Source organism: Siniperca chuatsi, linkage group LG21, assembly GCF_020085105.1.
Source record: "Siniperca chuatsi isolate FFG_IHB_CAS linkage group LG21, ASM2008510v1, whole genome shotgun sequence".
NCBI classification, from domain to species: Eukaryota; Metazoa; Chordata; class Actinopteri; order Centrarchiformes; family Sinipercidae; genus Siniperca; species Siniperca chuatsi.
The window spans coordinates 24,308,805-24,329,740 of NC_058062.1; the positions used below are offsets into that span (position 1 = coordinate 24,308,805).

At 40.7% G+C, this 20,936-nt stretch overlaps 1 protein-coding gene across 1 annotated transcript in view; it reads left to right on the top strand.

Annotated features, from left to right (window-relative positions):
* Window positions 1-351: 351 nt before the first annotated feature.
* Window positions 352-20,936, top strand: part of ppl (periplakin) — a 30,290-nt gene continuing 9,705 nt past the window's right edge. The window contains exons 1-11 of the mRNA XM_044182703.1: window positions 352-598; window positions 11,204-11,303; window positions 13,101-13,255; window positions 14,849-14,969; window positions 15,573-15,698; window positions 15,831-15,872; window positions 17,085-17,246; window positions 17,373-17,480; window positions 18,096-18,191; window positions 18,296-18,418; window positions 18,518-18,664. Of these exons, the coding sequence (XP_044038638.1) occupies window positions 549-598; window positions 11,204-11,303; window positions 13,101-13,255; window positions 14,849-14,969; window positions 15,573-15,698; window positions 15,831-15,872; window positions 17,085-17,246; window positions 17,373-17,480; window positions 18,096-18,191; window positions 18,296-18,418; window positions 18,518-18,664 (1,230 nt within the window). The 5' untranslated portion in view covers window positions 352-548. The remainder of the gene's footprint in view (window positions 599-11,203; window positions 11,304-13,100; window positions 13,256-14,848; window positions 14,970-15,572; window positions 15,699-15,830; window positions 15,873-17,084; window positions 17,247-17,372; window positions 17,481-18,095; window positions 18,192-18,295; window positions 18,419-18,517; window positions 18,665-20,936) is intronic.

The following is a 20,936-nucleotide window of genomic DNA, read 5'->3' on the forward strand; positions in this document are numbered from 1 at the left end:
CTCAAAGCTGAAAAGGTTTTTTTATCTCACACACAAATGTGTTGTCACTCCCTGTGTTACATTGTTTTGCATTTGTTGTCATGTTAGTGCCATACCAATATGCTATACAGCTACACCGCTTACTGTTTATTTGCCTTTTCAGGACATTGTATTTTGTAACTAGTTGATGTTTCTCAGCTGCTATGGTTATTTTAATACACTGCATTAAGTAATATTATGTGTGTGTTTGGCTGTGAATACCTGGGAGGCTAGCCGCAGGGCGGGGCCTGGCCCAGTGGCCCCGCCCCGTGGCCCCGCCCTGCGGCCCCTCCTGTCCTCTGCTGGCCAACAGGTGCACAGGTTGGGTGTGAAGACTAAGAGATTGTTCCAGATGAGGAGTCCAGTGTCTGTGGGAGGGGACGCTCTGACTTAGAGAGGCTGCGTGGACTCTGACACACACACACACACACACACACCCACCGGGAGCAGCGCGGCACACACAGCTGAGCTTCACCTGTCCTACTGGGATTGTCTTCTTGTCCGAAGCCGCTGACAGGTGCCCTGTCACCATGTTCAAGAAAAAGAGCAAGTCCACCGCTATAACGCAGCCAAAAGCAACGTAAGTAGGAGCCTTTCTTTTCCTTCGGGACACTTGAGCTGAGTTCTGAAAGCCAGGCAGCGGCTCCGCGGTAGGTCTGCTCCCGCTCCCCGCTCCCCGCTCCCCGCTCCTCTCCTCGCTCCTGCTCCTCTCTCCCCGCTCCCCGCTCCTCGCTCCTCTCTCCGCTCCTCTCCCTGCTCCTCTCCCCGCTCCTCTCCCCGCTCCTCGCTCCTGCTCGCACTGCCACCATCAGGCAGCGGCTCCGCGGTAGGTCTGCTCCCGCTCCCCGCTCCTCTCCCCGCTCCTCTCCCCGCTCCCCGCTCCTCGCTCCCCGCTCCTCTCCTGCTCCTCTCCCCGCTCCTCTCCTCGCTCCTGCTCCTCGCTCCCCGCTCCTCTCTCCCCGCTCCCCGCTCCTGCTCGCACTGCCACCATCAGGCAGCGGCTCCGCGTTAAAGTGAACTGACTTCGCGCTGGAGTCGGACAGAGACCGAGCTGTACCGACGGGACCTCGTCCTTCAGTGTCGCGTTGTTTCGGGAGTAACATTATCGGTACCGGGAAAGTATCAAAATGTATAAATAAATACGATTTGAATATAATACATTTATGTTTGCTTGATTACATACTAGTCCATTTTTACCGATAATGGTGCACATTCTGTGAACATGCAGCAGGCGTACCCTGTCCACTTCCTGCCACTCCATGCACTGTTGGGACCCAACCTGCAGGCGGTGGCCGCCCACCACCGAGTCTGGTTCTGCCGAGGTTTCTGCCTGTTAAAAGGTTTTCCTTGCCACTGTGGCCAAGTGCTTGCTCATGGTGGGATTTGTTGGGTCTCTGTACATAATATTATAAAGAGTACGGTCTATAGGAAAAGTACAGTGAGATAACTTCTGTTCTGAAGTGGTGCTATATAAATAAAAGGGAATTGAGTTGAATTGGGATGTAATGCGGATACGATGAGCTGGTGTCTGCATGAACTGCTTTTAAACCAGAAGTGACAGTGAGTGAGATTGCATAATGTGTGCTTTAACTCAGGCGAGGGTGTGGCTGATAGGCTGTGTAGTAAAGTAATAGTAACTGGTTTGATAAGTATTTGGCTGTCCTCCTTAAAAAAACAAAGAGCGAGGAATGTCTCGCAGCCTCTCCCACAGTATTGCTGCACCAAGCCCGTTCCCTTTCGCTTTTAGCATTTTCACTGGGTTTGTGTAGCGAAGGTGAAGTCTGATGAATGATAAAGTGCATATGTTGAGCCTGAAGTGGGTTTATTAAATCATCATCCAGAGCCTGCTCATTTTCATTTCAACCACTTAGTTGAAGAAGTCCATACCAAACCACTGATTTCTTATTGTTTTTGTATCTCTGTTTGGTTTCTACTCATCAGGTGACAATGAGGATGCCATAGTGAAGATAAGTCATTAATGTAATCACTGCTGTACGACTTGTGTACCCTGATAACCACCAACAGACAGTGATGGAATCGTAATAACGCAGCTCTCTTCATGCTGCTCTCCCTATTCAGGTTTTAGTTGGTGCCTGTAAAAAAAGAAAGAAAAGAAAAGGAAGCTGTGATCTCAGGTATCTGGCAAGCTGTCAGTGTGAGCTAGGCTAATGACAGCTTCAAGTTGAGGCACGATGGCTGGATCACCAAAGCCTTGGAGCTGGGGGTTAGGGCCTTCCTTTGCATCCAGACAATAATGAGGTGAAATGCTATTTTAAGCCTGTTACAAAGGTTTAAACTTGAAATCTCTTTATAGAAAGTCGGGTAAGAGAAAGTATAAGACAGGCAGCAAGGAGCTACTGTGTGTTTGGGAATATGTTTCCTCTTCATATCGAGACGTGGATGGATTACTGCACGGCCTGCTGGGTACAAGCAGCACATGAATGGGGACAGGCAGCTGAGACAGAGCAGGGCTCTGGTTTGCTGTGACGCTCACTGACAGCAGCAGCCCTCCAAACCCTCTGTGACTTACTGCCCGAGCTTTCTGGTTCTAATTTGACCCTCTCCCTTTGGAAACGTCTGTGTTGTGTTTCTCAAGTGTGCTCCAGTGCCAGTTGCTTCCCAGAACCAACACAACCATGCTCACAACATTGATTTAGAACCAGTGAGCCTCCCTGGAAACTACTGACTACATGTCTGGAGCACAGAATACATAGTAGAGCAGGTAGAATTATTGTAGCATTGTTTTTAGACTCTTGAATTATGATTAAAAAGCAGTATTCTGGGAATCGAGACAAATAACTGTTTCTAGTTATCTAATATAAAGCTATTCACAGTCAGTGGCGCTGCTAAACACTCAAAAGACCACGGCAGGGTTAGTTTTCATCTGTTGTGAATTTTAGAACAAAAACATCTCTGCTTTGAAAACCAGGGATTTTCCTACACATGTTCAGTACAAAGCAGTGCCTTTAATCATTTAAAAGCATGCAAGGAAATAGTGTTGGCAGCTGTGTGTATGCCTTGCATTTAACAACCAGCTGATGGTATTTTTGTCCTCATGCATTGAGTCTTATAGTAGCAATCCAAATACATGTGATTTAGGAGACATGCAGTCTATAAAGGAGTGTGCTTACAGAAGGACCTGTTGGTTTGAAGCTTTCAGTGAGAAAAGAGAACTGTCCCTCCGTGTCCAGTGTGCATTCAGCAGATGTTATGTAACTTGCATACAAATGGCGAATGGGTGTGAATGTGCATGTGTGTGAGGACATGGATGGTGGATTTGAATTGACAGACATAGACTTTGTGGACTTTTTGCTCTGTGTCCGGGGTTTTTCCTGGCTCAGAATGGGCCTTTGGGGGGTTGGCTACGCACAACATTATGCATGATCGGTCCCTGTACAGTTAGGGCTGGGCGATATGGCTTAATAATAGCTGATATTTTTAGGCTAATATATTCTGTGACATATGATATATATGTCAATATACACATATCTATAAAAATAAATTCTCAAATAGTGCAAATATGATGGTCTTGTAGAATATGAGTCATTGCTGTAGATTAAACTACCCAACAGTATATAATGCAATTAAAATTAGCTCAACCTTAAACATCTACAGCAGTAAATGCAACATACACATAAATGCAGCAGGAATATGAATCCAGAATCATCAGATATAACAGGAAAACTGACAGGGACCATTTTACGGCACAATGAATACTTTAAGTAAATGTTGCTATAATACTTACACACTTTTACCTTTAGTACAGTTTAGAATGCAGAACTTTTACTTGCAGTGAAGTATTTTCACAGTGGGGTTGGTGTTAGTCCTTTTGCTTAAGTAATGGACCTGAATACTTCTTCCACCTCTGGTTAGCTCACCCACAGCCCAACTGCACCTGTGTGTTACCGGCCGGGCCTTCCCTGTAAGAAAGGTGACCTGTGAGTAGCCTGTGTGTGTGGGACAGAGTGTAGCTGGTTTGTTGTGGGAAGTGATTCTTTCCAGGTGTGTGAGGGGTAGTTGTGTTACTTTAGTCAGCCATAAAGTATCCAGATAAGCTCAGGTTGCAGTATATTAGTTACGGAAAGGCTGTGTGTTGTGTTTGCTGCCACAGTCCCTGTTTGTTATTACAGCGTTTTCTTGTACTCTTCACAGCAGAGTTGAAGCTAGCTAGTTAGCAGCTACCATGTCTGCTATGGCTAAAGTCAATTAAAATAGCATAAAACTGGAGGTCTACCAAATACGTTTTGGAGCTGCAGAGCTGGAATCAGAGCAATCAGATGAAATCACAATGACGCGTAACTTTAGCTCATCTGCTAACTAGCTAAGTTAGCTTTTCACTGTCTGGACAACTGTGCTGTGAAGAGGAGAAGACGCTGTAAGCTAGTAACGTTACATAACACTAAACAGGGACTTTTCTTTTTTTTTTTTTTTTTACAATCAAAGATACATTTTACTTCCTTCTATTTCAAATATAACAACAACACCCCCTCCCCACCCACCCAAACCTATCCCTTCCCTAGACAGCTTAGGTACAACAAAACAGCATAATGTCTGACATCTTTTCAAGTCATGGACCCAAGCATACCACTACATAGTGATGATAATATTATTACAATAATAGTATTGCAGTGTGAATAGATAAAAGAAAAAATAATGATAGTAATATTAATAATTGTTTTAGCCATTCTGAGACAACTTACACCGAGGACAAAACATCAAATACAGCATCACAAAAAAAAAAAAGGGTTAAGAGAAAGATACATATATGGAGAGTAAAAAAATTAACAACTGGGTAATTCTTTCAAATTTTTAAAGTATGACAAAATGGGTTCCCATTTTGAGTAAAACATGTCCACCGATCCCCTTAATATAAATTTAATCTTCTCTAATTTTAAAAAGGACATAACATCTTCTAGCCAATCTGTCACAGAAGGAGGGGTAGGGGATTTCCAACATAACAAAATTCTTCTGCGGGCCAATAAAGAGGTGTAAGCAATAATGTCCCTCTGGGATGCAGTTAAAGAAATTATCATAGTGTCACTGGGGGTTCCAAAAATACCTATTGAAGGACAAGGCTGCAATATCACCCCAAGGGCATCACTAATAGTTTTAAACACCAATGCCCAGTAATTATTTAGAGAGGAGCAAGACCAAAACGAATGCGTCAGACTGGCTGGGGAAAAAGAGCACTTATCACAGGCTGCATCTACTCCAGGATATATTCCAGCTAACCATGCCTTGCTCAGGTGAACCCTGTGCAGCACTTTGAATTGTATGAGCCCTAACCTAACAGAAGATGATGATGAGTGGACCTTTTTAAGCGCCTCCCTCCAGAAAGTTTCAGATAGCTCAATGCCCAGTTCATCTTCCCATCTGGATTTAATTTTATCCAGATTGTACTCTTTCAAAGACATGAGCTGGGAGTATAAAAGTGAAATCAATCCTTTATTATAAAAATTGAGAGTAAGATTATCTAAAGGTGAGGTAGGAGGAAGGTCAGGGAAGGATGGGAATTTATTTTTAACAAAATTGCGAATCTGAAGATATCTAAAAGTGGTTTTGTGGGAGATCATACAATCTGCAGAGGTTCTCAAAACTGTTGAATAAACCTTCAGTATATAAATCTTTGATGCATTTCAACCCGGAAACTACCCATTGTCTAAATGATGAGTCCAGTGTAGAGGGAGGGAATAAATGATTTTTGTAAATAGGACCCAAAACCGATGCAGATGTAAATTTATAGTGACAACGAAACTGATTAAAGATCTTCAGAGTAGAAAGTACAACAGGATTGGATGTGAATCGAGAAGCTTTCAAAGGCAAGGAAGAATACACTAAAGCTGGAAGAGAAGAAGAGTGACATGTATGTGCTTCAATTAAACACCAATTTGTTTCTGGGCAATGAAGCCAAAATAATATCTTCTGAATATTTGATGCCCAGTAATAATTAGTAAAACTTGGTAGACCTAAACCACCAACATCACGGGTCCTTTGAAGAACGGGATCTTATTTTCCCAAATGAAAGAGGATATGGATTGGTTGATTAAATGGAAAAAAGATTTGGGCAAAAAAACTGGTAGGGACTGAAACAAATAAAGGAACTTGGGAAGAATTGTCATTTTCACTGAATGTATTCTTCCAGCTAAAGTAAGGGGAAGACTATGCCATCTTTCCAACTCTGCCTTTACTTCTTTTAACTGAGCTTTATAATTGGCTTCAAACAAAGAAGAAAAGGAGCGTGTCATATGAATTCCAAGGTATTTAAACCCATCAAGAGAAAAACGGAAGGGTAATGATTCTTGTTGAATTTGTAAGGCCAAATTATTAATGGGGAAACATTCACTTTTTTGGAAATTTAATTTGTATCCAGAAAAGTTACCAAACTGACCTAATAATGATATAATTAGAGGACAACTAGATATGGGGTCACTGATGTAAAGCAAAAGATCATCGGCGTATAAAGACACACGATGTTCAATACCCCCTCGCTTAATTCCCCTGAACGCTGTTGATGTTTTCAGAGCTATTGAAAGTGGCTCAATCACAATGGCAAAAAGGAGTGGGGACAGTGGGCATCCCTGACGAGTTCCACGTGTTAATGGAAAAAAGTCTGATCGGGAATAATTGGTCCGAATGGAAGCTGAAGGGGACTTATATATTAATTTAACCCAAGACATAAAAATATTACCAAAACCAAACGTTTTTAAGACTGCAAACAAATATGGCCATTCAATTCGATCAAACGCCTTCTCCGCATCCAAAGAAATAACTACCTCTGGGTGCGGAGAAGGATCAGAAAGATACATTATGTTAGCAAGTCTACGAATATTAGAAAAGGATTGGCGACCTTTAATAAATCCCGTTTGATCGTCTGAAATTATTGAGGGAAGGACACGTTCTAAACGAAATGCTAACACTTTAGCTAATATTTTAATGTCTGTATTTAAAAGAGAAATGGGACGATATGATTCACACTGGGTAGGATCTTTATCTTTTTTAAGGAGGAGTGAAATGGATGCTTGCGAAAAAGTTGGAGGCAAAGAGCCTGTCTCCAACGATTCCTTAAAAACATGCAGAAGAATTGGCGCAAGTTTCTCCCTAAATTTCTTCCGCCCGGTCCTCCCCACACAACGCTCTGCAAAGCCCCGTAATATGCGCAAATTTTTCACTGAACTTCGTGTAGCCCATTTCGTCTTTGCATTGACGTATGTAATTGTGCCGCACGAAAAATTTGCTTCGCTTTCTGTGTGAACACACCTTTTAAGGTGTAGTTGATCTAGCAGACAGTTGGTTCCAGTTCTCCATATTAACACTATACACTCCTTACACTATTAGCACGGGCGGATCTACCGGGGTGGCATAAAAAAATGCCTTGCCACCCCAGTTTTGGACAATCTAATTCAAAAATATACATATGAAAAGTTGTGGGTGGTCGGAAATTTACAAGAGCAAAACTTTGATGTCCGAGTGCAAGTGAATGCAGCAAGAGATGGCGCTCCCCGTAGACTCCTAGGTTCCACTATAGACTGTATATAAAGATAGATGACGCGTCTCCACTTCCTCTCACTGTACACAAATGAAGCCCGGATATTTTGGCTTCACTTTTGGGGAGCTGTCATGGCGTTCGTCTTTATATACAGTCTATGGGTTCTGCCCCTCCCCCAACAGGAGCTGTTTGTGACTTTGCTCCAAGCCCCAAACAAAAAGCTACATTAGTTCATTCAAAGCTCAGTACCTGAGAGTTTGCACTTTCACCACATTATCAAAGCTCAGAGAAAAGGGACTTTTGCTGTTTAACCAGCATTACCGGATCAACACTGGATATCTTGGAGCGTTGGCAACACTAAATGTGTGGCTTCACAGAGTATGAATATTGTCTTTATATGTCAGTCTCTACCTAGGAGCCATTTTAAACCCTTCAAGAAAGCTTGCACTGTTCTGGCCACATTTTAGGCGAAGTGATCTGCTTATGTATAATTTATTGATTTCTAATGCCACCTTTAGCTATTTCTATTCAAAGCTTTACTCATGTGCTACCATAATGTTTTTGACTTTATTTGGGGGCTTTTCCGAGCAAATATTGATCTATGTGATTGTTTGCGATTAAATCAGCATATATATTTCTGCCACCCCTTACAGTCTCCATGCCACCCTCTTGCCACCCTATGAATATTTTTTTAGATCCGCCCCTGACTATGAGTAATACCATGCTTCACACAGGCACGTGAACATGCACTTTGGCACACACTACCGTGAGTGATAGTTGTCACAGTGATTGGACTAGGTGTGTCTGCTGCATGATATGAGGTAAAGACCTGCTGGGCTAGTTTCCCTTACTTTAGCTGTGTGTTAGAAACCCACCTGTGTCAGCGTCCTTACCTACCAATAAGTTGTTCATTTAACTCAGAGAGCACAACATACACAGTGACAATCATGCTAATTTCTGATTGATGGTTGTTGTTTGACAGTATGGCAGCTATGAGCATACAAATGAATTCCTGTGTTCAGTTTTGTTCAGTTATGTTATTCTCCCACCCCAGACACAAACTTGTTGAATCGCTCCCCTCCATCAGGGACCAAAACCTCACGCCATAAGAACAGTTTCTTTCCGTCTGCAGCTGGCTTCATCAACAAGGCCCGGGGCCCCCACTGACACTGACTCTCATACCCACCCAACTCCCCACTTATAGTACCATATACTCATACTGTAAACTTTTGCACATTATACAGCAAACAACAATTATTTTGTGCATTGCACAATCTGCCATTTTAAATAATTCATAATAAGTCATATTGTTCATATTCTTTATTCTTTTCTTATGTTTTTTTTCTTATAATATTCTTTAATATCTTATTATCAACTTTATATTTTATATTTCTACTATATGTTTATTGTTTTGCCCCAAAATACCAAATCAGTTCCTTGAATGTGTAAACCTACTTGGCAATAAAGCTGATTCTGATTCTGATTCTGATTCATTTTCATCCAGTCAGTCAGAATCAATTCTGGCACTGGTGTGTATTATGATTCTTAGGAACAAGCTGTGAGTTATCATCTTGGTATGAAGATCCCACACGAAATAAAGTGTTGAATAGAAGCAGTCAGTTTATGGCTCATCAAGTCATTAATAGCTATAAAACTAGCTCATAGCTATAAAACTGGAGGTACAGTAGATTCAATTCAATTGTTATTTATACTGCGCCAATTCATAACAGAAGTTATCTCATTGCACTTTTCCTATAGAGCAGGTCTAGACCGTACTCTATAATATTAATTACAGAGACCCAACAAATCCCACCATGAGCAAGCACTTGGCGACAGTCGCAAGGAAAAACTTTAAGAGGCAGAAACCTTAGGCAGAACCAGACTCAATGGTGGGCGAGAGAGAGAGAGAGAGAGAGAGAAAGAGAGAGAGAGAGGTTTTGGGAAAAGGGGGGTGGGGGTGGGAGAGAGGGAGGCACGATGCAAATACCACCTAGAATTTTTCAAATTGATGTGTGAAGATGCGAACAGTACGTATCACAGTGTAGTTGAAACTCAGTTTGCTTTGAGTCATTTGGAAGAAATACAAACCAGAAGTACGGTGGTTTTTTTTAAACCTGAAACAGACCTAATATACAGTAGATAATATAGATCAGGAAAGGCATTTTACCCCACAGCTGCAATATGCAGAATGTCGGTCAGTTTGGTCAGTCCATCCAACATCTTGCAAACTGCTGTCCAGATTGCCGTGAAATTAGCTGTGAATACTAGCGATGTTCCCATCATGTTTTTTGGCCCAGATCCCGGTCCAGGTACTTTAACAACAGGTATCTGCCGATACAGAGTCTGATTTGATACTTATATTTAACTAGATATTAATATAAATATTAAGTATTTATTCTAAATAATTGATTAAATATGTATCTGACACATTGAAATAACAGCTGTAGCCTACTTAATCTGACACACCTCATTTTCCACAAACTATTTGATCCAAATACTGAAGGTCCTGATTCAAAAATATTAAGTTTAGAAGCTTAAATTCTTCATATGATATGAATGAAAGTTTAACTGGAGAATGCGACTGTTGAGATCACTTTAACCAGACAACTGACACGTTTCATTTTGTTTTGTCATCAAGTTACTCACAGAATTAACATTAATTAGCAACAGCTGATATGACCTGCTGCTGGAGAAGTTTGTCATTTTAACCATGGAAAGCGACAGTTAGCACCGTCTGAAAGCGAGAAACTGCTAGCCCACACAAATCTCTTTTTTTTTTTCACCTTTGCACACTCACATTTGCAGCGGAGTGATCGCTCTGTAGCGCTGCAACACTAGCACGCTGAGGTGGACAAACACAGTAGAGTTCAGAAAAGAAAGGATCCGATTTTGTTCGGCTTTATTTTAGCCGATACCGACCCTTTTAAAACATGCCTGGATCAGCCCTGATACCGATCATTAGGATTGGCTTGGGACATCTCTAGTGGATTTTCATGGTCCTCAGAGGATTAATGATGTTTTTGGTGATCACATGACCTGAGCACATTCATACTCCCCAGAGGGTGAACCCTTTCCATTCTGGATCATCTATTACCTCTGCTCCAGCGCCAAAATGTCATCTTGAGCACAAAATATCTCATAATGTAAATGGCAGATTGCCATGAAATGAATTGCTCCCAAGGGGATAAAACCTTTTGGTTTAAATGACCCCATGCTTGTTTTGTTCAACCAAAAGTCCAAAAACCCAATGATTCAGCTCACAATAATATAAAATGTAGAAAATCCTCACACTTGAGAAGCTGGAACCAGACAATCTTTTGCATTTTTGCTTGATTATTTAAATTGTTGTCAATTCATTTTCTGTTGATCAACTAATTAATTAATTGTAATTGTTTCAGCATTAGTATGTGGTGCCAGTCAGTACTATTGAATGTAAGGATAATGCATACAGTATACAAAAGTCCCAGCTGACCACTCAAGCTCCACCTCTAATGAAGTGAATAAAGACCTCTGTGATGTTAATTGGTATTCTGTATTAACACTGACGTTTTGACATGTTTGCATAGACGTTCATCATTAAATACAGTAACTGTTGCTGTGACACACAGTGACATTAAAAGTTACAGTATTAATATCTGATGATAATTAAGGTGACAACTTGTGGATATAACATTTCAGCTGTCTGCGTTTGCCTTCCAGTGCTCCATCCACAGAACTGAGCGCTCTGATCGAGAAGCTGCAGAAGAATGCTGATAAAGTGGAGAAGAACATCTACGATGTTGAGCAGAACCTCAACAAGGTACAATCTGATACCAAAGTCTCCAAATCCACAGATCATGTGCCAGTTAAATTAAAAATGACAATATTCTTTTGGGCTTTACCTATTTTAGATGATAGAATGACCACTCTGCCTCGTAAGAAGGTAAATGATCCGAGTTAAACCAGTGCTGTAGTGTAATATAAAAAGGAGCTTCAACTATGATATAAACTATAAATTCATGTCTTAAATATTTAGTAAATGCACTTTTGCAAATACCAGCATGAGTACCTTGAATTAAGGGTGACTCCTCCCATTCCAAACAGTAAAATCTGATTAAAACAATAATTGTGAGACTAACCGGCCATTATAATACATTGGTGTAATGCTCTTTTATGTCATGTGTTTTATTGGAGTAAATAACCTGCACAAGATTTCTATATTCATACTTGTCAGTTAGAAGAGAACATGGCCCTGTCGTTTGCAAGTTGTGATGAAATACAATTAAATTACTGTCGGCTTCATTTTAAAGGCTCATGTTGGTTTTGTCTCTATAACATTCCTTCATTTATAAAAAAAAAAGGTACTGCTGCGATTTAGTATTGTGCTTCCATAAAGTTGGAAGACTTTAAAGATTTTTTAAAAAGAATTGAAACAGCAGCACAAAAAGTCCTGACTTTAGTCCCTAGCACGGGTCAGGATCCAAAAACACTGGATCCTACACTTCCCATAATGCAACAGGAGTGTCTTTCATTAGACCCTTTCATTACTGTAGACCTTCCCTGCCTAGTAAACACCCACGTCTCTCAACCTATACACCCACAGTTTGTAATGCAGGCTTTCTGTTTGTAGTCTCCAAGCCCACACCATTCTAATTCTGATGACATCATCAGGGTTTATTTTGCCAGACTTTAAACACCATGTTTCAACTTTATGTTTTAGTGTCTGTCTTCATTTTCTTTATTGAATAATGTAGACTACAGAGTTTGACTTTCTAACTGCAAATCCTACCTTTTGTATAAGGTATAATGGGCATTGTAAATATATTGCATCTAAAAACCAACATTTGTGTTTTTAGAGAAGACACCAGACATTATAATAATAATAATAAAACTTTATTTATAGAGCACTTATCAAAACAAAGTACAAAGTGCTTAGATTGGATCAGATCACTCATAAATTTAATAATTAAAACTACAGCAAGCAGATGCTGTAATGGTGAGGAACACAAAACGATGAGCCACGACTTAATAAATACATTACAGTGTAGTGAGTGGCTAACCCGGCCATCATGTAAAACCGCACTGGACTGTTAGCCAGTGTGGGTAGCTAGCAGAGCAATATCTAAGAGTTGTGTGTTTGGACTTCAGCCAAAACTTAGTTCACAATTCCAAAGAATGTGGTTGAGGTCTAATGTATCCATTTAGCCCGTATCCTCTTCCTCCTGATCCAACAACACGGGTGAAGTAGGTGTGTGCGGAGGCTAACAGCTCCGTATCACGCTGTTTTCCCAGGATTTTCTAAGGATTTGATTTAAATCCCTCTCGTAATTAAACCCTGCCCACATATTCCTTTTGACTCTGAAGCACGTCACATTACTGAAGACGCTCTAGCTTCTGTTTCACCGTGACAACAACAAAAGAAACACAATTCCAGTGGCTCTTAGTTCCGTACAATGTTAAACACACAACATCATGAAAATAACCTCATTCAAGAATGCAACTTCAGACAAAGAAAATGTACTTCACCTTCACCGTGTGTTTTTTCTGCTGCTGTTTGTGTTTACTTTGACATTAAATAGTGTCCATCTTTCTTACATCCAATGTGTTTTTTCTGCAGGATGTGAGTAAGATCAATGAGGGGAAGCAGCCGCTGTATCAGGATGACACCAACAAGAGAATCCTCAACTCACTGGAATTGCTCACCGTCCTGGATGAGGACGCCGTCAACGCCAAACGCCTCCAGCATCCACAGGCTGAGATGATAGAACAGGAGTGAGTAGTACTCAGCTCCTGGGCTTCTTGAGGGCGACTGTGGCTTAGTGGTAGAGTGGGTCGTCCACCAATCGGAAGGTCGGCGGTTTGATCAGCCCACATGTTGAAGTGTCCTTGGTGTGTGAATGTGTGAATGTTTAGTTATTTGATGAGCAGTTCTGCCATCGGTGTATGAATGTGTGTGAATGGGGTGAATGTGATTTGTAGATTAGTTGTCAGAAAGACTAGAAAGGCGCTATTTAAGTACAGTCCATTTACCATTTACATTGAGGCTATACTGTGTTATGTGACACAAGAAAATATTGAAACTACAATACCAAGTACAAGTCATGTATGCACACAACAGGGTAGATATTATTTGGTAAATGTCTTTGGTATGTCTTTACATACCTCAGTGGCAGAGAGAAACAGGCCTTTATTTGGAGCAGGTATAAGAGACAGTTGTATAAGAGACAAACCTCTATTCCTAATTTTCCTGTTTCCAAATTCAAATTCATAACTTCCTCCGTGTTTACCTGTTGATAAATTCAGTATAATTTCTACAACACTAATTCCATCACCACTCTGCTGCTCTCAGTTGATTGTCTCTAACAGAAATACTGTTACTAATTATTTCGAATCACTTCTATTTTGCCGTATGTTTACTCAAAACACAAAACACTTTCTTTCACATTAAAAGACTACCTATAAAGGGAAGGCTGCAATGTTATAATGTGAAAATTCAGGAGGAAGTGTTGAGTGTTGTTCATTCATGGTAGCTTAACATCATTCAGGTAAAAAGACAAAGTTTTTGTACTGATGGAATTAGTGCTGTGTAAATGTACATTATACTGAAGAGAACAGGCTATCATGGAGGAAGTAATGACAGTAATTAGTGAATGAAAACACTATTTGTGTTGATAGAGTAAAGCTGGGATTCCACCGGGCACAGCTGCGTCGCGTTACGGCTACAACGCGGCCACCAGAGCCGATCGCAGCCATTCGAGACCATGCTCGTGATTCTACCAGATGCGCCGCAGCACATCCCAGAAGCAGCTCTCAGCTCTGTTCCGTGGCAAATCTATTTTTGACATCAAGCTGCACAGAGCAGATAACCTGGGCAGAAAGTCAGACACAGAAACGGCATAGAGAATCCAGTCAATTTTCAAAATAAAACACTTCTGATACGCTCCCGGTGGAGTATGAAGCTGCTTGGAGGACGGAACAAAACCGTGTTGCAGACGTGACGTTACAGAGCCCGGTGGACTCCCGGTGTAAGTGAAAGCAGGAGTGTAGTGAGTATGACATCGCTCTGTTGTTGTACTAAATAATGCTGTGGAAATGTACCTAATGCTGAGCCATTAGAGTGCAAGGAACTCACTTTTATCTGGTCTTTATTGATGACGGGAGTTTATTTTGGTGGTTGTCATCTATGAGCTCATAGTTCTTTTAGACAGAATACGTTCAGAAAGACATATCTTAAATATTTGTACACACAGAAGCTGTGTTATCTTGCCATGCTGAATTTAATGAACATTACTTAACGTTGTTAAGTGTTACCGAATAACAGCCACAACATTCTATAATATCTTGTGTGTGTGTGTGTTTGTTCAGCATGAGGCAACTGCGTGAGAGAGTGATGAAGCTGAGAGAGGACCATGACCGTATCTACCACCTGGTCCGCACTGAGGGCATGCCCAGCATCAACTGGGGCAACATGATGGATGAGAAACTGGTAGGAAGTATATCTGTACTATCTGTACGCGCACACAGGGTGCCCCTGTGGACCTGAAATACACCTCTGTGATCTTCCATAAAGATCACACTTACACAAGCAAATTGGATACATCTTGATATATCTTGTTAAGTCAAATATTTTCCTAATGTGTTTTCACAGAATTTATCACATTTTTTGCGACCTTGTTGCACACACTCTCTCATACACCCACAGTCTTGTACAGTAGTTAAGACCATCTTGAGACCAAAGTAATTTACAAAAACAGGTACGAGTCCAGATCACGTCCAAAGTCACTGCCATCACTCATCGGCAGTTCACGAAGTATGTAACAAAACTAAGAAGTGCGACACTTTAACGTAATATTTTGCTCTCTGTCTGTCTTTCTCTGTATTTTTCACGACATCTATTTTGAGTATATAATGAAGATAATATGGATGGTTTATTAGTTTTTCTTCTTTGGTTTTTAAATGATCCTAAATTTCAACAGTATTATAGACAGTAGAGAGAAGTTAATTTCAGTAGTAGCCAGACCAAGTTAGGTCCAGTCTGTCAACATGTGGTGGAATAGACTAAAGTGTACTGTTTTGTCTCCCTGCCCAGGACAACCTGAACCACAAGGGCTTTGGCCAGGACCTGCCATCTGTGGAGAATGAGGTGGAGGAACACAACATCTTCCACAGCGAGGTGGAGGCCCTGGCTCCTCACATCTCCACCAGCGGAGACAAGGTACAAACAGAAAACCAAAAGAAGAACTGAATGACATGACGTGGTGTGCAAAATGCAAAAGTTCTCTGTTTGCAAATGACTCACATGACCCTCATCTTGTTTGTCTTGTTCTTACTCTCCATGTTTCTTCAGGAATACGTCAGTAGCCTCCAGATGAAGTACAACAAACTGCTGGTAATAAACCCACACACATTCACTCTCTAAGCCCATGGGTGTGTACTTTGTGTCTTTTTATTTTTTTATATATCGGTCCATTTGTATGTGTGTGTGTCATTCAAATCAGCATAGCCTGTGACTGTTGGTCATATACAGAGACCTGTTCCTTCTCTCATCACCAGCCTGCTTTTAGCCCTTATGATAAGGTAACCTTATCATAATGAGCACACACCTCTGTCGTCAGAGTTTTGTCTTTTAAGTAAAATCTGCATTACATTTGTTCAAAACGCTAAAGGATAAGGCTGGTTATGTGCTATATTTTTCTTCTTCTCAACAAATCCCATGTGAGCCATAGAGCTCCACTGTTGTCCAGAAACTATTAAAACACATCAGCGAGCCGCTCTGCTGCACTGGGTGACATGTTCCTTCATCACCATGAACACACACACTAGAGTTTATTCTGACTCAATCCCACATAGACCGTTCTGCTGCCCTAAATACTCACTAGAACACCAAATGTGGATTCATCCGCCGCTGAAAACAGTCCCCATTTCCTCCTGTTTGAGTAACGTTTGTTAAAAACTACAGTGAACAGCTGTTTTTAGGAAATTACTGAGCCCTTTTTTTTAAGATGATATATTTGTGAGGTGTGCTGTTGGTTTTGGTCTTTTTTAGATTTGTTTAGAATACGAAAAATAGAATAATGCCAACCTTATCCTTCAACTTAAAAATAAAATACTGTATTGAACTCTGTAGCACTGCATGGGAAAGATAATTACTTAAAGTTAATATGTGGTAGTATCAAAAAAAGACACTGGCAGATAGCAATGTAAAGGTGGAACAGATACATGGGCTAAAGTCAACACATAGACTGCACCAGTCTCATTTTTTCTACAAGCAAAAGCGTGTGCCATTAGAATCATTTGAAAAATGATATAATCACATACACCCAGGGGCTTTAATGCGACAATGTCCAGTTTTTAAATCCCTTAAAAAACTGTTAAATTCACCGTAAATGGGTTACTTTTGCTTTGAATAAACTGTTTTACTTACATAAAAGTTCAGCAGATTAGCACTACTTAATGTTGTTAAATATTTACATAAAAATATAATAATTTAAAATAAATTTTGTTAGCTTAGCACAGTAGCTTCCAGCAAATCCAAGCCATCAAGTCATCTTGTTTGCAAATCTACTGGTTGTAGCTTTAAGTTTTTCTTTCCCTCGGTTAGGCCAGTTCCAGCGCTCGTCAGCGCAATCTGCTGAGCCTGCGGGACTACATGCAACGCTGCACCAATGAGCTGTACTGGATGGACCAGCAGGCCGAAGAGAGGATCAACTATGACTGGAGCGACACCAACCTGGACTACCCTGCCCGCCAGAGGCAGTATGAGGTAACTGAGGGACGGACACACAAGCTGCATATATAAAATGAGCATCAGTGCATACAAGGATGGACACTAACCAATAAATAAAATATGATAACCAGTTTACTCAGCACATCTGTCTCGCCCCAACAGAACTTCATCAGTAAATGTCTGGAGTCCAAAGAGGCGACAGTCACCAAGCTGAATGACGATGGAGAGAAGCTGGTTGCCGCTGAGCATCCAGGGAAGAATGTTATTGAGGTACTGGCTCATCCATCTACTCCATTCAGATGAATTCTTGAACTAATCGTTCATAAAAACATTTTCTCTCACTGCTATGCTGATGACACTTCAAAGATCCTAAATGTCTGTTGTAATCAGACAATGGATGGCTGGTATGCTATCTTGAGCTTTTTGACCTCCAAAGACCAAAAAGTCATTTATGGGCTGGAGAGTTGTAGAGTCAGACTCAGACTCAGTCTCATCAACATGGTTCTTACATCCTGGAACACTGACACTCTTCTCTATCCATTCATTTGGGGGAGGGGGCGGACTTTTAAAACCCCTGGTTTAGGCTAAAAATGGATCAAGCCTTTGATCCAAGATGGAGTGTTGAAAAGCCCTTCTTAATATTTGAAGTGCCTGCACAAGTGAAACCTATACGTCCAGCCTCAAAGGCAATTTTTAACTTTTGGGCCGGCATCACCAGCGTGTGTGTCCTGTATCTGTGTTGCTTGTTCTTACACAGTTGATTTTTAACTTTGCCTTGAAAATTGTACAACACTTTGGTAAACTTGTTTTACATTTGCTTTAAATATGAAATTACTTCATTTAATTTTTACTAATTAAATGCCCACATACATTGTTGTTTGTTAGGCTCATATGGAGGCAGTCCATGCTGACTGGAAAGAGTACCTGAACCTGCTCATCTGTGAGGAAAACCACCTGAAACACATGGATGAGTACCACAAGGTTAGACTCAGAGGACAGATAAGCACTCACAGAAATTTACACTGAATATTCAAACACACACAAATTTAAACAGGCAAAGCTCATCAGTGTCTGTGTGTGTCCAGTACCACAAGGAGGCACGTGACACTCAGGACCTGCTGAAGCGGCTGGATACAGAGCTCAACCAGAAGTACAACCCAGAGTTCAAAGATGTGTATCAGATGGAGGGTCTGATCAGGGAGATGGATGTGAGCATTTCTTTATCTGAACATGGATACATCTCTAACTGACAGTACCACTGACTCCCTCTACAGCAATGGAGAATATAAACATGTGTGTGTGTGCAGGACCAAGCCAAGGCCATGGACCACTTTGACGAACGGGTCATGGCTCTTCAGAAGCGCAGCCTGCAGGTTTTGCCTCTGAAATACCGCCGGGAAACCCCCCAAAAGCTGCTGCCCATTGAGGCTCTGTGCGAGTTTGACACAGATGAGGTATGTAGTGTGTTGTTGAAAGCTAATGGAAGCTTTGGAGTGTAGCTGCCATTACTTGACATTTCTTGAAACCAAGAACCCTATATTCAGGTCGTCAGTGCTTCCCTGGAAGCTTGATTCTTGTCAAGGTGGAAAAGCCTGAAAGAGTGTTTATAGTGTTTTATATTAAACTAGAATATCATAGGACACTAATGGGGTTTTGCAAGTTAAACTAAGTCAGTGTGCTCTAGTAAAACTCATTTCATTGATCAAATTCATTTCATTTAATCAAAATCAAATTACCATCAAAAGCATGATACAAGAATCACAGCTATATGTTCAACTGGTTAGATCTGAATTAGTTTTGTTTTGGAAAAATTATATAGTACTGCTGGCTATCTAAGCCCGACAGAGAACCTCAAATGTGGATTTTTCAAGTAGCACCTTCAAAATGTAGAAGTCATTATGAAACATAGGCTTAGTCTTGATCTTATTTGTTTCTCCATGTAAAGCAATCATTTAAAAAAATACAAATAAAATAAAAGCCTATGAATTGAAATTTTAGAATTGAATAGGTCTTTTTCCTGCAGACATTCTGACATGTGACAGTACGAAAAGCACAGGTGTTACTAACAACATTAACAATGTCTCTGTTCTATTTAAGTGTCCCAGTAAGCTGTGACAGTGAACCAGCATGAACAATACCAGGACGCTGAAACTGAAGCAGCTAAATGGAATTCAGCTGTCATTCATTTGATTATTTACACCTGTGCTTTTCGTACTGTCATATGTCAGAATGTCTGCAGGGAAAAAGGCATATTGGATTTTGTTGTTCAATGTAGTGTAGCTTTATTGCAGAGAAAGGTGAGATGTAAAGATTTTAAAATTAATCCTGATAGATTAAAAGTATTTTCAAGCTTTGTGCAGTAGATCGATAAGATGGAAAATGTCTAAGGTTAAGGGTGCAAGGAATTATTATTATTATTATTTATCCAAATTTGTCGCATTTTTGAGGGGCTAAAGGTACTTGAAAACTACCGAAACTTTGCACAAAATTCAGTGGTGAAAATTATGTCTGATATGGGTCTTGCGCATGGGTGTGGCAAAATGGATCGCTAGCGTCCCTACAGAGCAGCCCCTGCAGTGCGTTTCACGTAAATGTACGAAATTTGGGAGGCACATGTATCATATCCAGACGTAAAAAAAAAACTCTCTTGGATCCATACACTAAACCCAACAGGAAGTCGGACATTTTGAATTTAGTGGTCATTTTTTGTAATTTACAGGCTTGGTAGTTTAACAAACTTCTCCTAGAGAATTAATCAGATCGACTTCAAATTTTCGCAGTGCAATCTAAAGACCTTCGCGATGAAAAGTTGTGCTAAGTGTGAGTTTTCGTTGAACGCCGTTTCTGTGGCGTGGCATTGAATTTCAATGTTTCACCGTTAAACAGGAATGTGCCCCAAAGTTCACGTTTGATAAGAGTCCCGCCCTGAAGACATCTACAGGCCGATATTTAGTCAGTCATAGCACCACCTACTGGCAACAGGAAATGGAATGTTTTATACTTTGACCGTAGAAAAGGTTTCAGCCGTAGTCATCTGGACACTGTTTTCAGAATCTACGACTGAAACCTTTTCTACGATAGAACACTCCTGGACGAATGAGGGACTACACTGTCTTTATACTTTGACGTACACTTCCTAGAAGGTTGACCAGATCGACCTCAATTTTGGACAGAAAAGCCTCAAGACCTTGATGATGCTTCATTATGAAACTTTTCAGTTTTCATAAAACGCCATTGCTGTGGCAACATGAAACAGGAAGTTGTTGTAACTTGAGAGTACATTTTCCAATCTGCCCCAAATTTCATGGTTGGATAAGAGTCCCGGCCTGAGGATATTTACATGCCAATTAGGAGTTGTAGTCATTGCACCACCTACTGGTAAGAAGACATTTTCAGGGTGTGATCTACACTTGATATACAGGAATGTAACGTATAATTAGTGGGTTTTCTCTAGCGGCACATAGCGGACACAGGAAGTGACATTTAACTCCTTCATGCAGCGTCCAGAGCACGTGAAAATTCAAAGCAACACCCATAACAACTTATATTGTTTTCTGTTTTTTTAGGGAAATATTAATTAATGGATTGTTGTAAGATTGCTAGTTAGGTTACAGTTTTTAAGAAAATCTTTACTTTTTTTCAGATTTATTAACATTTAACAAGTCTACTGCACTAAAACAGCTAAATCTGAAAACTTTTCAATTCAATTTTATTTATATAGCACCA